Source organism: Giraffa tippelskirchi, chromosome 13 (genome assembly GCF_054371585.1).
Source record: "Giraffa tippelskirchi isolate mGirTip1 chromosome 13, T2T-mGirTip1v1.2.pri, whole genome shotgun sequence".
In the NCBI taxonomy this organism is placed as follows: domain Eukaryota; kingdom Metazoa; phylum Chordata; class Mammalia; order Artiodactyla; family Giraffidae; genus Giraffa; species Giraffa tippelskirchi.
Window position 1 is genome coordinate 8002817 of NC_137287.1, and position 16456 is coordinate 8019272.

General features: G+C 53.0%; 1 protein-coding gene across 4 annotated transcripts in view; it reads right to left on the reverse strand.

Annotated features, from left to right (window-relative positions):
• The window catches only part of POR (cytochrome p450 oxidoreductase), a 57551-nt gene that overhangs the window by 15271 nt on the left and 25824 nt on the right, over window positions 1-16456 (reverse strand). For all 4 annotated transcript variants that reach the window (XM_081557785.1, XM_081557784.1, XM_081557788.1 and 1 more), the window contains one exon: window positions 10327-10518. In XM_081557785.1, coding sequence (XP_081413911.1) covers window positions 10327-10511 — 185 coding nt within the window. In that variant the 5' untranslated portion in view covers window positions 10512-10518. The remainder of the gene's footprint in view (window positions 1-10326; window positions 10519-16456) is intronic.

The following is a 16456-nucleotide window of genomic DNA, read 5'->3' on the forward strand; positions in this document are numbered from 1 at the left end:
GGATTTGCACTCGGAACCTGATCTTTCACGGGGCGAGGAGTGGGTAGGGTGACTGGGGCCCTCCTGGTTTCTGGTCTAAACCCCTTCCTTCGGAAGCAGAGACATGCAGCCTGCAAACCAGGACCACGAGGGCCATGGTGGCAGTGCCCTGGGGAGCCCCCGGGGGCTGCCCTTGAGGCTGTGCCCTCCTCGTGCCTCCAGACGTCCCTGCCTGGGAGCAAGTTCCCTCCACACCCCGGTGGGGGTGCCTGCGGGCGTCCACACCGTCTACCCGGGCGCTATCTGGAACTGACCTCGGGATGGGCTCGTCCTGATGAGCTGAGTAGGCGCACCCCATGGTTTCTCATGCCCAGCTGCTCTGGACTGCAGGGCCAGGCAGAATGCTGCAGGTCGGGCTCCGTCCATTCTCTACCCACGCTGGTGGCGGGCAGTGCGGCCCGTGGACACCGCACATCCTCCCAGACACTCTGGTCCTCTAGGGAGCCTTGCCAAGCCCCTGCCTGCCTCCGACCCCGGAGCCTGGGAGAGCGGCCGCATCTGGCGGGCCCAGCGGGGAGGAACCAGGACTCCCGGCTGGAGCCTCCCATGAGCCCCTGCGTCTGGCACACACCCCTCCTCCTCCTGTATGGACCGAGGGAAGGAGGAAACCTCCCCAGCCCCAGCTGGGGTCTCCTTGGTAACTGTTTATAGCAGAGCCCTTTCTCCCCACAGCCTCCCCCTTTTCCACTTAAAAAAAAAAATGAAGTCGTGCAGCCTAAACAAAGCTCCTCTGGACCCTGGGAGGCGGTGGGGCAGGTTGCTATGGCAGGGCCGCGTCCCCATAAAGGAGCCTGCTGCCGGCCACCTTGGGATCCTGTTAATTAGATCTGGCTCCCATCTCCCTCCCTACAAAAGAACTGTGGGCGACAGAGCCTACGACGCTGGGTCCAGTCACCTGGGGTAGAGGGTTCATGAAACTAGCACAGCTGGGCCCCTCACTGCAGTGCAGGGGACGCCCAGCAGGGTGGGCTAAGATGGTTCCATGTGGGGAGCCCCCCTTTGAAGGCACCCAAGTAAATGGCCATCAGGAGAGGCCACGGCTGGCTCAGGCGCGGAGCTGAGACCACGCGGCTCCGGAGCACAAACGGTTCCAATTAGGCTCCCCACCCCCAAAGTGGGAGCAGAAGTGTCTCTGGTTTCTGGGTTCAACTACAGCGGGGGTGGGGGGGGGATTGGATTGGCCCGAGGGAGAGTGGACAAGAACACTGAGTCACTTGGACCAAGATGAACCACAAGGACTGGCGTGATTCATTCTGTTTTCAGTCCCAGGCCACGCTCGGAAGGGTTTCTGAAATTTAATTTTCGGAAAAACAGAACTGATTTCTTCTGAGACTTTTCCTTGCTCCCGGCGCCATGTGGGGCAGCTGCTTTCGAGTGGCTCCCTTCCAGAGCCTTGTGGGTGGTGACAAGTTCTCCAGGCCCCAGGGCGGCAGGCTGGGAGAAGGGCCGAGAGCTGGGTGACCCCGATGGTGGCAGAGCAGGTGGTGGAAGGGGGCAGACCCACCAGAGCCTCGTGGCAGAAGGCTAATGGTTGGGAAAAGCTGCCGGGGTGAAAACAAAGTGGCTCACTGGAGCTTAAATAGGAAAGAGCAGCTTTCTCCACTGCCTGGGCCCAGAGCAGGAACCACCATGGGCGGAAAGCAGCAAGGCAGATGGGAACTTGCAGCAGTGTGGGAGGCCAGGGGTCAGAGACAAGAAAGGGGGGGGACCCCTGCTTACAGAGTGCTCCTGTCCACTTCCTTTTCTGCTTCAGGTAATTGCCCTGCCCACACCCACCAGGAAGGGGGAAAGGATTCTGCCCCATTTGACTTTGGAGGGAAGTGAAGCGTGGGGCTGAAGCAGTAACTCCAGGCCCAGAAAAGCCCAGAGGCACTCTCCCACCCTCAACCAGGGCAGGCTTAGGGTCTGCTCCCCCACCCCAAGCAGAGCAAGCCTGAATCTCCCCAGCTGCCCCATCAGTCAGGACACAGGACACAGTGGTCCCCATGCACACTTCACTGCCTTTCCCAGGGATTCCTCCGTCACTGAGGGTGCTCTGAGCCTCGGGGGGCGGGGGGCGGTGATGTTCTCCTGGTGAACCCCCCTGGTGGACACCATGGGCCCTGCCTGGTCAGCAGGACGCCTCCCGATGACCGTCTTCCAATCCTCTCCAAACTGCGTCCCAGGACCGGACGCAAACCGTGGCTCTTGGGGCTGCCCTGGCACCAGTCCTCCCCTCGGCTCCCCACAAGGGTCAGATAGAAACCCCAAGGCCCCGCGGGTCCCTCCCCAGCCTCAGCTCTCCTATCTCAGCTCCCTTCATGACCCCCGACTCCCTTGGTGACTTACACCCAGGCCCTGCCAGGATGCACCTTTCCCAGAGCAGGCCCTGTTCTCCTGGTCCCGGTGTCAGCACACGTGGCCTCTCCTAGCTTCCTACTCAGCCTCCAGACTCAGCTTGGGAGGCACCTCCCTCCTGACATCCCCCGCAGTGGCGCCTCGGGCTGTCTGACCTTGTCCACTGTACCACCCTCGTGTGTCCCACCTGCACGTGAGGCCCCGAGGATGCCCTGTGACCCTGTGGCCTGGTCCCTGGCCCACAGAGACGGAGCCACCAGCACCGAGAGCCCGGGTGACGCCCAGTGAGGTCAGAAGGTCCACTGACACTTGGCCCTGCATCGCTTTCCCAGACAGGCCACGTCTGAGGTTTGGGGCACTGGCTAGAACGGCAAAACTTCCCCAATCCCATCAAGGGACAGGAGCGGTCCATTGTGGTCAGGTGGCATCGGAAAACCCCCGACTCCGAGCACAGGCGTGAACGTCCTGAGCCCATGTCCTCGCCGTGTCCACCGCGGATGCGGGTGGCTTCAGGCACAGTCCACCCTCCACGGCCTTTCCTCATGCTTTGCTCTTTGTAAAACCTGTTTGCGTTTCCACTGTCAGACCCAAGGACCCCTGTCTAGGAAGCGTGGCCCTGAGCTGGCTTTGGAAAGAGCCAGCATGCAAGACAGCCCTCGGGAGATAGAGAATGGACAGATATGGTGCTGGTGGCCTCGACTCCTGGTCTTCCTGGCCTTTCTGCTGAGAGCAAGCCGTCAAACAAAGGTCACGGAGGAATGAGCTCCTTTGTGGCTGTTCAGAAGCAACCCCCAGTGGGATGCAGTCAGTAAAATCTAGACCATGGGAAACTTGGGAAAACAAATGATCTGGTTTCTTCAACAAAAAAAATGCTGTGAGGGAGTCACAGGGGTGGAATGAAGCTCTCGGACCGAGAGAGACCTGTCATTGTGTGATGGGGAAGCAACCGGGCACAAGAGGCCACAGTCCCCATTAGCATGACTTTCCAGAAAAGGCAAAACTGAAGTGACAGAAGTTAAGATCAGCAGTTGCCAGAGGTGAGGGCTGGGAAGTGCCAACTGCGAAGGGACCTTGCGGGGGTTGCTTTCTGAGGTGCGGAATGTCCTGTATCTTGACCATAACACTGGTTACATAACTGCACACACCTGTCAGGACTCATCAAACTGTGCACTTTAAAAAGGGGAATGTGCATGGCAGAAACCAGCATGATATTGCAAAGCAATTATCCTCCAGTTCAAAATAATTTTTTTAAAAAAGGAAAATTTGGGGGATTTCCCAGGTGGTCCAGTGGCTAAGATTCTGTGCTCCCAATGGAGGGGGCCTGGGTTCGATCCCTGGTCGGGGAACTAGATCCCACATGCTGTAACTAAGACTCAATGCAACCAAATAAAATAAATGAAATATATTAAAAAAGAAAAAAAAGGAGACTTTTACTGCATGTAGACCTGACCCCTCCGAAAGAGAGGCTGAGAAGACTGAGTAATCAATTGTGATGTATGGCTTTAGATCCTGAATCTTTAAAAAAAAAAAAAAGGTTTAAAAAAAATGGCTCGATCACTCAAGGAACTATGAACAATGCTGGCCGAGCATCCAATGATACTGACACGTATCGTGGACTTGAAGGGGTGGGGGGGAGGCGGTGTGTTAGGTTAGAAAGGGGAAGTCCCTGAATGTGAGAGAACTGGAATATTCTCCTAGTTCACGTTTCCGTATAGTTTCATAGGAGATATTTCCAATTTCCTATGAAATCATGTGATTTCTTTATTCATAATTCATATGAGTTACAGGACTAATAATGAAATCATACACTAGCTTTAAGATAGTCTGGCAAGAGTGGGGAATGGCCAGGAGCGGAGAGCTGCTGAAACCGGGTGACAGGGGCATGGCTTCCCCTCCACGCTTTGGCGTTTGCTTGCAATGTCCGTAAGAAGCAGCTTTGTTTTTCCTGAAAGCACTCTTAGGCGCCACAAGAGGAGCAGGCTGCGGGGGTGAGGGCTTCCCAGGGCGGTGAGCAGAGCCGAGGGGGAGCACGGCTGGGGCTGGCTGGGGGCGCAGGCTGCTGTGCGGACCCCCACCTCGACAAGGGTGGCCCTGCTCAGCCCCAGCCCCTGCTGGCCACGGTCATGGTGAGCTCACAGCGTGGCCGGGTCCTCTGGGCTGGTTTTTTTCCTTTTTCAAAAGAGGCTATATAGAAGTGAGTTTTAAGTGAAACTGCTTAGGGCTTTCAATGCTGTAAATTAAAAAAAAAAAAGTAACATAAGCCACACCCAGCCTGTGAGACAGTTTGCTGGAGAGGCAGACACACGTGCAGATCTTAGCATTTACTAAGTCAACAGCCCTTCTCCGAGTATTTTCACTCCAACAGGCCCTGGGCTGAGCTGGAGACCCAGAGAGAGGACAGGACAGGACGGGAACGGGACACTATCTGCACCATGGGAGGAGGAAAGAAACAAATTCCCACCCAACAGGAAGGGGGCTGTATTATATGTGCAAGCAAAGTGCATGCGGGCACAGAGGGGTCCCCTGAGCTCCAGACTCTCCTGGAAGCTCCAGACCCCACCCTGAGGTCCCCCCCATGGGGTTGCCCTGGCCCCATGCGCTCTGCCCAGAGGTACAAGCTGAGCGAAGGGTGAGGAGCGAGAGGGAGTGGAGATGAAAGAGGGACATGACTGTGATTATTACTATGAGGATGTGCTGCTTGTAACTGGTCTCTATTACAAGTCTAACTGCTATTGTAAAGTGTTCAAAAGACCTCCCCAGGGGGATAAAATCATGTTCTCGGATTAGAAGGCTCAAGGCTCAATACTGGAAGATGCCAATTAATTGACAGATTCCATCCAATCCCAGCAGGCTTTTTTTTTTTTTCATTTGTTCTGGTAGACACTGACAAGCTGACTCTGAAAGTTATATGGAGGTAAGTCCCTGTGAGTCCATGGTGAGGACTCTGTGCTTTCATTGCCGGAGTCTGGGTCTGATCCCTGGTTGGGGAACCAAGATCCACAAGCTGAGCTGTGGCCAAGTTAAAAAAAAAAAAGTTATTTGGAAATGCCAAGGGCCCCCAAAAGCCAACAGAATCTTAAAAGAACAAAGCTGGAGAACTTGGACTACCAGATGCCAAGTCAAGAGTTAACTATAAAATCACAGAAAACAGAACAGTGTGGTACTGGAGAGAGGACAGAAAACAGATCAACGGAACAAGGAGTCCAGAAGTCGACCCCCATCATTCTGGTCCCCTGATTTATAACCACAGAGATGATGCTTTAATGCAGTGAGAAAAGGATGATCTTTTTTATTGTAATAAATGGTGCTGGACTGAATACATGGATATCCGTAAAGGAAAAAATGAATCTCAAAAGGCCCTGACAATTTGCCGAAACGCAATCAATTTCAGCTGGATGGCAGATCTAAGATAAAAACTAGAAAAGTGAAGGTTTCAGAAGGAAATACAAAAGACAAGCTCCATGACCCTAACATAAGGTTTCTTAAACTGGACACCAGAGCATTAACCATAAATGTGAAGGCCAACCAAAAGTTCACAAATTGGACCAGTTTAAGAACTTCTGATGACAAAAAGATAGATACTATTAAGAGAATTAAAAGGCAAGTTACAAAAAGATACTGACAATATGTAGATATCTAACAAAGGACTCGGATCTAGAATCCATAAAGAACTGTGACAAATGCAGAGGGTCAGTAACCTGATGAGAAAAATGCACAAAGTTTTGAATGACCTTCACAAAAGACACCTCAGTGGCCAGCAAACATATGAAAAATCACTGAAATGTGATTAAAACAGGTACCACCACATGCCCGTTAGAATGGCTAAAATTTTATTGTTTTTTATTTTTATTAAAAAATTGTTTTTTGCCCATACGATGCAGCTTGTGGGGTCTCAGTTCACTGGAGCGGTGGTGGTGGTTTAGTTGCCAAGTCGTGTCCGACTCTTTGCGACCCCATGGACTGTAGCCCACCAGGCTCCTCTGTCCATGGGATTCTCTGTGCAACAATACTGGAGTGGGTTACCATTTCCTCCTCTAGGGGACCTTCCTGACCCAGGGATCAAACTTGGGTCTCCTGCGTTGCAGGCAGATGCTTCACAATCCGAGCCAGAAACCCCTTAGTTCACTGACCAGGGATCAAAACCAGGCGCTGATAGTGAAAGCAACAGGTCTCAAAAACTGGACCACCAGGCAATTTCCTAGAAAGGCTAAAACTTTTTAATTGACAAAAGTAAGTGTTGGTGAGGATGGGCAGCAACTGAACCCCTGCATGCTGGGGGCAGGGCTGGAAGCTGGTACTCGCAGGCTGGGAAACCAGCTGTATCTAACAGAGGTACACATGAGCCTTTCCTCTGACCCCACCTCCACGTCCACCACACACCCAACAGAGCTACGTCCACACAGGAACCATGTCCACTTGTCCAGATGTTCCCTGCACGACTGCTGGTAACAATGCCCGAGGCCTGAAGCAATCTAAAGGGCCTTCATGACGGAAGTGAATAAATCATGGTTTACTCCCACAACTGAACGCCATGTAATGATAACAATGAGAGAACTATCACTACACATGACATGGAGAAACCTCAGGAAAAATGGCCAAATGCTACACATCCCGGGACACAGATGACACTTGTCAGGAGAAGTGAGGAGAGTGGGCAACCTGGGGGTGGCGAGACTGGTGGGGGAAGTTTCTTACATGATTATGTCCCTTTTGTGACAAATAATCAAACCATGTGCTTAAGATCTGTGTACTTTTTTGTCTGCATGTTATGCATTTCAATCAAGAGCTTATGAAAAATACCACAGAGGCCTTCTAGAACTGACCTTTCCTTAAAGCCCTCCCTGGGCTCCTGAGGTTCTAAAGCCCAATCCAGCCTGTGGTGAGGGCCCCCCTGAGGCCAGCACGCCTGGGAGATTCACCTGCGGACACGGGGGCTCCTTGGGGATTGCCTGCACCCTGAAGTCCGGGGTCGGGAGGCTGCAGACGCGCGTCCTGTGCATGATGGCAGACACAGCCACTCCCACTGGCTTGGTTTTTAAAAAACATCCATGCCCAAAGGTCTGGACTCACTATCCCAGGTGGTGAAGGCCTGAAAAGGCCTTAAAAGACCAACTGGAAGCCACTGGGATCAGTGAGAACTCCTGATCCAGCCGTGGGCTGCGGACAGCCCCCACACCGCTGGCTGTCCGCTGGCCTGGTGGGTGAGGGAGGTGCCGAGCTGTGGCTGGAATCGCCTATGTTCACCAGAAGCACAGGAGGGCAGGGACAGCACGGAGGGATTCACAGCAGGAGGCCAGCGTTGTGGCCCGGGGGCATCAGCGAGGTGACTTCTCCGAGTCTCAGTTCTCTCACTTTTAAATTGGGATATTAACCACATCTTACTCTTGCCTGGAAAATCCCATGGACAGAGGAGCCTGGTAGGCTGCAGTCCATGGGGTTGCTAGAAGTCGGACATGACTGAGCTAGTTCACTTACACTTTTCACTTTCATGCATTGGAGAAGGAAATGGCAACCCACTCCAGTACTATTGCCTGGAGAATCCCAGGGACAGGGGAGCCTGGTTGGCTGCTGTCTATGGGGTCGCACAGAGTCGGACACGACTGAAGCGACTTAGCAGCAGCAAGAGACTGAAGGCAGCCTGGCAAAGTGGGGAAAACGGGGCTGTGGAGTCTGTAGGTCTGGGTTCAAAAAAAACCAGCTCTGCTTCTTGTTAAGTTAGGTGACCTTGGGCACACTCAATCGCTAGCACCTCAGCTTCCTTCTCTGCAAAACAGGGTAATGATGGTGTTCTGGAAGGTTCCTGTAAGACTGGAGATGGTATTAATGATGAGGGCTCGTCAAGCACCAGGAGCTGGGCAAAGAGCTCTATGATGGAGTATGTCAGTTAATTTTTACAGCCCTATGAGGTTAGTTCTACTGTTATCACCAATTATAGTTGAAGACATGAACTTCAAAAGATTAAGTGAGGGCAAATGTCACAAGACTAATACAGGGTGGGGTGGGGTCAGGACTCAAACCTTCGTAACCAACGTCAGGGCCCAGACCCTAACCACTGCTCTATGACAGCTTCTCCTTACAATGAACACGTAGCACCGTGGCCACAAGGTATGCAGCATGATATCATGAGGGACGAGAAGGGGATTGAAACATGAAGGGTGAAAATTTTAGGATTATGAATTTTAGGTTTCTCTTTGCCAGCACTCTGGCAGAGAAACCATTTGAATCTACGAATCTGTGAGGTCTAGGAGTTCAGTTTCAAGTCCATCTAGCGAGCCCAGGGACCCTGGTAACGGGAGACTGGTGGCTCCAGGCTCTCTCATGGTACAGCCTCCCTCAGGGGTAAAGGTGGGGACACGCCTGCATTTTACAGATGAGCAGACGCAGGGCCCCTTTAAAGTGGGACCTGGGCACTGGTCCTCGCATCTTGAGTGCCATACTTTTTCATTAAGAATACTTTGCCACACCACGAATGCACCTGTCCAGTTCCAGGGGAACAGGCTGGCCTCTGCTCGCCTGCCGGCCTCCCTGCCCCTCTCTGGCCTTCTGCTGGCAAAGCCCTTGAAGTCTTGGAACATGGCACCCTTCCTGCAGCACACCTTTCTGATCTCTTCGAGAGGGGATGCCTCAATAGAGACCCCAGAGCCTGTGTCTCCCGCCTGCTCACCTCTCCCTCCATCGTGAGTGATGAGGCCACCCACCCTGCTGAGCTGAAAGTGTTTCAGAAACCATTTTTTTCAAGTACCTTTCCACATCCTGACTTCTTAGCTTCTTTAACATAAAGGCCATCCTTGCACACCTGCGGCGTCAAGAGCAGTGCTCGGTACAAAACACTTTGGGACACAAACACTTAAGCAGCTGCCGTTTGGCAGGACTGGAGCTAGCTGATGTCAGACGTCACCCACAAGAGCCCCGTGAGGGCAGGGTCACTGCGTTTAGGGTTACTGACCTCCGGGGGTGGAGCAGGCCTGGAGGCTGCATTACTGCCCAACGGGCAATGATTTAATCAATTATGCACACACAACGAAACCTCCATAAAAACACAAAAGGATGGGGTTTGGAGAGTCCTGGAGTTGCTGACTACATGGAGGGACCGGGCAGGTGGCAGCCCAGAGGGGCAGGGGAGCCCTGTGCCCCTTCCCCACACCTTGCCCTAGGCCTCTCTTCCATCTGACTGTTGCTGATTTCTTTTATTCTTATTAAATCACACTAAGCAGGTGATCTAGTAAGAAAGATGTTTTCCTAAGTTCTGTGAACCCCTCTAGTGAATTAATCAAACCTGAGCAGGGGGTTATGGGAACCTCTGACTCAGGTAGTTGGTGGCACCTGGACTTGGTGATCATCGTCTGAGGGGGGTGGGGGGGCGGTCCTGAGGGGCTGAGCCCATAACCTGGGGGAGCTGATGCTAACTTCGGGAGACAGTGTCACACCCAGCTGGGGTCGAGAGAGCTGGAGAACTGCTTGGTCAAAGAAGCGTTCAGTCTGAGCACTGAGGGTAGAGGAGAAAAAAATAGCTCTTCTCTTATGCTGCTGTCACCAACCCCTGACCGACAACCAAATTCTAAGCTGAGAGAGGCAAGGCCCCTCGTAGCGTCTTGGGTTTTGCCTGATTGCATGATTGGGGCCTGAAGTGAGATGTTAACTGGATGCCTTGTGCTGAGGACCTGGTATGCCCAGAGCATCAGGTTACCTGTCGGTGCACGGTGACTTCTGCTCTGACTGGTTCCTGTGATGCCTGAATACGAGACAGGCATCAAAGGACTTTGACCAATGTGAGGTGCAGTGTAAACAGAAGGGCTTATGAAGCTAGAACAGAAGCAGAGTCCACCAATCAGGCAAAACCCAAGACGCTCCGAGGGGCCCTGCCCCTCCAGCCGGCTTGCTCCTGTCTGAGCACTGCAGGGAGGACGGCAGACACATGCTCCGGAGGGGACCCTGAGCGTTGTCACTTACGTGGTCTGAATCTTGGTGAACTCGGGGACTTCTTCTTTTTTCTTCCTGAAGAGGAACCAGTATGTCATGACACCCACGATGAGAGAAAACAGGATCATGTCCGTCATGCTGAAAAGGGACACTTCTTCAGCCACCGTCTCAGACGCGGTGGTGCTGCCATCCATGTTAGAGTCTGCCATGTTCATCACAAAACTGTCAGGAGAAAGAACGACAGACGTCAGCAGGGGCCGCCTGGGGCCTGCTGGGGAGCCTCCTGAAGGCTTTGGCCTGGGCTTCACACCCCAAGGGCTGCAGCAACAGGCAGAGCCCCCGGACCAGAGCTGCAGCCTGGGACCAGAACTGAGCGAGCACGCGGCTCGCGTGGTGCCTGCACAGCCCCGGGTGCACCTGGACACAGGCTGGAACCAGGACCGGGCCTCCTGTGACCTGAGAAGGAGCCACAGGTTCCCCGCAGCAGCCTGTTCCAGCCCCACGAGGACACAGCGGGGCGCGGCTTCACTTTCCCCAGCGGGGTGGCGGGCCTGGGATGCCCCGAATCCGGCATGCTCCACAGGTCTTCAGGGACCGGCCCTTGGACAGTTGCATGGAAATAACCTTTGAGCCCTTGGAATGTGTCGCCTGATAAGAATGTCTCCGCATACCCGAGACCTTGGGTCACCCAGACGGTTTATGCTAATGCTGCGGCTTAGAGGAACACCCGGGGCTCTGAGTCACATTGTACTGCTGGGACCTCTGGGGTGCTGGAGACTCAAGAAGTGAGCTCAGACATGGGGGCACCCCAGGCCTTCAAGACTGATTCTCAGTAAGAACCCTGGACGCCAAGGCCCGAGGGGGCCTTGCCGGCTGGCAGCACTTAAGATGTGTGGCCGCACGTGGCTGCCGGCGGCACACGTCTTGTGGCTCCGCCAGAGGAGAGTCCGCCCACGGGCAGAGAACGCCTAGAAGCTTCTGCCGGTTCCTGCTCGACTGTCCTCTCGAGTCTTCCTCTGCTGCTTTCAGTCTGTCTCCCTTGGCCGTAATCAACTGTGACTGGGGGTAAAACAGCTTTGCCAAGTTCTGTGAGTCCTGCTGAATCCCTGAGCCAGATGGTGGTCTTGGGGGATCCCCCCACCCACACACACCAATTGACTTAGTTCCCAGATGCTGTTCTCGGGGACCCCCACCACACCAACCTATTTAGTCCCCTCGAAAGGTGTTCGATTGGTCCTTCCGCCACTGAAACCTGGCAGGTATGTACAGATGAGTCAACAGAGGCTCAGACACTCCCGCAGCGCATTTCTGCCTCTTGTCACCACGGCCCGGCTGGCTCTGCAATCTCATTATGCCCTTTTGCAATCACTGCTCCTACCCAGTGGCTTGCCCTCAGCGCAACCACAGCTCCAGGCTCAGTCAGAAATGCCTGAATCACAGCTCAGTGAGGAGGGCAGTGGGAGATTACTTCACACGTGACTTCCATTTGCTGTCACTGGGGAACCACAGGGGGGCCCGGTGTCAGCTGAGAGCCCGGAGCGGGCCCCTCAGGGCGGCCCTCCAGCCTGGTTCTCAGCTGGGTCACTAATCGGTGAGGCTGGTCTCAGGAGCTGAGATCACCTCAGCTCACCCTTTTCCATATCTGATGTGAAAAGACAATCTTAACTCAAGTACCCAGAAAGTATTGTTTAAAGAATTAACTTCTAAACACACTGAATGTTTATTCAATGTTAGTCATGTCTTTCTATCCCGCCCTGGCAGTGGTGTCTGGCGCGGCCACGAGACTTCTGCTGTGGAGGGGACCTGTCCTCATGGTTTCGGAGCCCGGCTGGGGGTCCTGTCAGGGCTGACGTGCTGACCCAGGAGAGCCCCCAGCAGTGACTGCCAGCTTCCTGTCCCACCATCTTTCTGACTCAGGCCGCCCGGCCCCCTTACTTTACTGAGGGGGGGCTGACACCCACAAAACTAAATGTTTCTTGCCACGCACGCAAGTCGACCGCAGCACTCAGACCGGGGGTCTCCACAGCTGACTCTGAGATGTAAAATCTCAGACAGACAAGAGCCGCAGAGGGCAGTGGAAAGGACCCTGGAGACCATCTGATTTCCACCGGAGGCCAGGAGGCTCCAGGGGGGTGAGGTTTGCTGGCCACTCACCCAAGCGGGGGGACGGAGTGGACACACGTCTCTCTGTTCTGTCCCCAGTTCCTGAGGGACGAACAGTCCCCCAAGACACCTGGCTATCTGGCTCGTGGTGAGAAGGAAGTCTGGCAGGCTGGCAAGGAGGAAATCATGAAAAACCTTCACCTCATGCTTCCCAACTAGGATCAGAGCCACGTGCCTGAGGGTTGAAGTCGAAAACAAGGTGTTAAACCACCATCGTCCCACTGAGGTATACATGAACCCAGCTGACCTTCTCTCCAGCCTGCGTCCCTGCCCCCAGGGCCTGGACCCGGGCCTGGGATGCTCTCCTTCTACCTGCTCCCCACTCAGTCCTCAGACCTTGGCTCAGCTGTCACTTCTGGGGTCGGGGGTGTGTGTCACACTTTCCCGGCACAGTGCTTGGCACATCATCTAGGCCTGCAAAAAAGTTCTCGTGGAATGAAAAAAGTCAATGAATTCACCGAAACACACAGGATGTATCAACTGCATGAACCACTGACATGAAGACTGCAGACTAAAAAGAACTTAGGGGCTGGGAGCATGCCCATGTGGTGATCCTCCAGGACACAGGTCCCCAGACTTTCTCAGCTTGTGAAGCCCCTGGCATCTGAGTAAATGGTATCCCTAGGCCAAGAGACATACCAAAGAGTTCCATTTAGGAGTAGCTGGATCCCAAAAACTTCTGAAAACCCAGCTTTGCAAAGACACACAGAGTGTCAAAAGGAATGCAGAAGATCTCACACTGATACTGAGAAACATCCCAAGCTGCGCTCAGGGGAACAGACGTGGAGTCTCTCTGAGCACCTATGGGTGCCAGCAGTGATGCCCTGAGGCACCTCGGCAAGGTCAGGGAATCAAGACCTGCATAAAATCACTCTACTCTGCTTGTGAAATATTCAGATGGAAGAAATCTGACCATCCTGCCTGGTGGGTTTTCTCCATTTCAAGTGTGGGGGGCTGACCGTGAGACAGTCTGAGGTCCCCACAGGCCCTCGAGGGAGACTCTGGGAGCCCTGTGTGATCTACCTTTCAATCATTCATTCTTTTGCACTTAGTGGGAAGCAGGAAAACCAAACAGTATAGAGCTCACGGGGCCAAAAGCAACATCTGTCAGCAACAGAAGAAAATAAAAAGGCTGTGAGAAAATAGAGGAAGTTCTTAACCAGACCAGGCTCTTGCCACAGGCCTGTCGCCAGCTAGGCAAATCCCTTACTGGCAGGAAGGAGGCTTTCATGTTCTTACATGTAAAACTTAGACACAGAAAAAACGGGTTCATCAGAGACCAGCCAAGTAAGTCTCCCCCACCCCAAACAGAGCAGGTCTGATTCAATCTTTTATCATATATTAGGTCTGTACCTAAGTTTTCACTTTTATCATAAAGACAATGTACATATGGAAATGGGCATAAACAGATAGACAGGTGCTATTCCTCCTTTTGAATTGCACCAATTAGCCACTTCCCACTAATGCTGAAGGTCAAAGGCAGCAATGCCAGGGCTTCCCAGGTGGTGCTAGTGGTAAAGAACCCATCTGCCAATGCAGGAGATGTGGGTTCGATCCCTGGGTTGGGAAGATCCCCTGGAGAGTGGTAAAGAACCCATCTGCCAATGCAGGAGATGTGGGTTCGATCCCTGGGTTAGGAAGATCCCCTGGAGTAGGAAATGGCAACCCACTCCAGTGTTCTTGCCTGGAGAATCCCATGGACAGACGAGCCTAGAGGGCTACAGTCTGTGGGATCGCAAAGAGTCAGACACGACTGAGCGGCAGCCCGACACCCTACAGAGCAGGGTGAACAAATCGCTGGCCACCCGGGGCCAAGGGTGTGGCAAGAGCTAAGTCAGCTTCTGCAGGGACAAACGTGGCAAAAAGAGAAGGGCTCTTTCTCCATCCAACTGTTGACAACACCTGATGTCTCAGATCGTCCTCCAGAAAGTATCTGCAGCTTTGCTGTCACCGTACGTAACTTCTCGTCAGTAACTGATCGACTAAGCTGGCGCTGACATCACAGTGAGTTGGCATGAATGCAGCAACAGGAAGGAAGGAAGGAAGGAAGCCAGCGAGCAGTTTACGTGGTCCCTTTAGTGTACACATCACCCAGGCAAGCAGGCACCATCGCCTCCAGGGAGCTCAGGACCACCCCACCCCCACCCCCCCACCCCTGCTGCAGCGGGAGTAGGGTCTGCTCAGGGTCACAAACCTCCGCCAAGGTTCTTCAAGACGAGAGAGAGGATCCTCACGGAAACCAAGCCTGCTCTTGCCTAACAGCTTATCCTCCAGAGCCTGAGCGATAACTCAGGGGAAAGGGCTTCCCCAAGGCAGTCTGCTGAGAGCACTGCGGAACACACGCCCCTCTGGCTAGAGTGTCCGCCTCGCTGACCTTTTAAACCCACACAAGGCCAGTGAGGCTTTCTTTGGGTTTATCCTGTTTGCCATTCACTCAGCTTTTGAATCTGCAGGTTTGGGAACTTTTCAGCTATTTTGTCTCCAAATTCTTTCTCGGCCCCACCCTCTTTCTCTTCCCCTCCTGGGGCCATGTGACCTAAGTGTGTTTTGTTGTCCTCAAGTCCCTGAGGCCATGCTCAGCTTTATCACTCTAGCTTCTCTCCTGGCTCTGCTGCTGCTAAGTCGCTTCAGTCGTGTCCGACTCTGCGCGACCCCACAAGGCTGCGCCGTCCCCGGGATTCTCCAGGCAAGAATACTGGAGTGGGTTGCCATTTTGTTCTCCAGTGCATGAAAGGGAAAAGTGAAAGTGAAATCGCTCAGTCGTGTCCGACTCTTAGCGACCCCATGGACTGTAGCCTACCAGGCTCCTCCATCCATGGGATTTTCCAGGCAAGAATACTGGAGTGGGGTGCCATTGCCTTCTCCGTCTCCTGGCTCAGACTGGGTAATTTCCATTCTTCTAAGTTCACTGGTGGTTTCCTCTGCCAATTCTGCTGTGGTGCCATCCACGGAATTTTGGTCTTTTCTTTTTGCTATGGTATTTTTCAGATGTTTCTTTGGCTCTTCTTTATCTTTTGTATGACTGCTTTTTCTCATTCAAGTTGAGATTTTTCCTAGTTCTTAGGATGGTGAGTGATTTTTTTTTAAATTGGATCCTGAGCATTTTGGGTATTCAGTTCAGTTCAGTTCAGTCGCTCAGTCGTGCCTGACTCTCTGCGACCCCATGAATTGCAGCACGCCAGGCCTCTCTGTCCATCACCAACTCCCGGAGTCTACCCAAATCCATGTCCATTGAGTTGGTGATGCCATCCAACCATCTCATCCTCTGTCGTCCCCTTCTCCTCCTGCCCCCAATCCTACCCAGCATTAGGATCTTTTCCAATGAGTCAACTCTTCGCATGAGGTGGCCAAAGTATTGGGAGTTTCAGCTTCAACATCAGTCCTTCCAATGAACACTCAGGATTGATCTCCTTTAGGATGGATTAATTGGATCTCCTTGCAGTCCAAGGGACTCTCAAGAGTCTTCTCCAACACCACAGTTCAAAAGCATCAATTCTGCGGCACTCAGCTTTCTTCACCGTCCAACTCTCACATCCATACATAACCACTGGAAAAACCATAGCCTTGACTAGACGGACTTTGTTGGCAAAGTAATGTCTCTGCTTTTAAATATGCTATCTAGGTTGGCCATAACCTTCCTTCCAAGGAGTAAGTGTCTTTTAATTTCACGGCTGCAATCACCATCAGCAGTTGATTTTGGAGCCCAAAAAAATAAAGTCTGACACTGTTTCCACTGTTTCCCCATCTATTTCCCATGAAGTGATGGGACCAGATGCCATGATCTTAGTTTTCTGAACGTTGAGCTTTAAGCCAACTTTTTCACTCTCCTCTTTCACTTTCATCAAGAGGCTCTTTAGTTCTTCTTCACTTTCTGCCATAAGGGTCATGTCATCTGCATATCTGAGGTTATTGATATTTCTCCCGGCAATCTTGATTCCAGTGTGTGTTTCTTCCAGCCCAGCAATGCCAAAGAATGCTCAAACCACCGCACAATTGC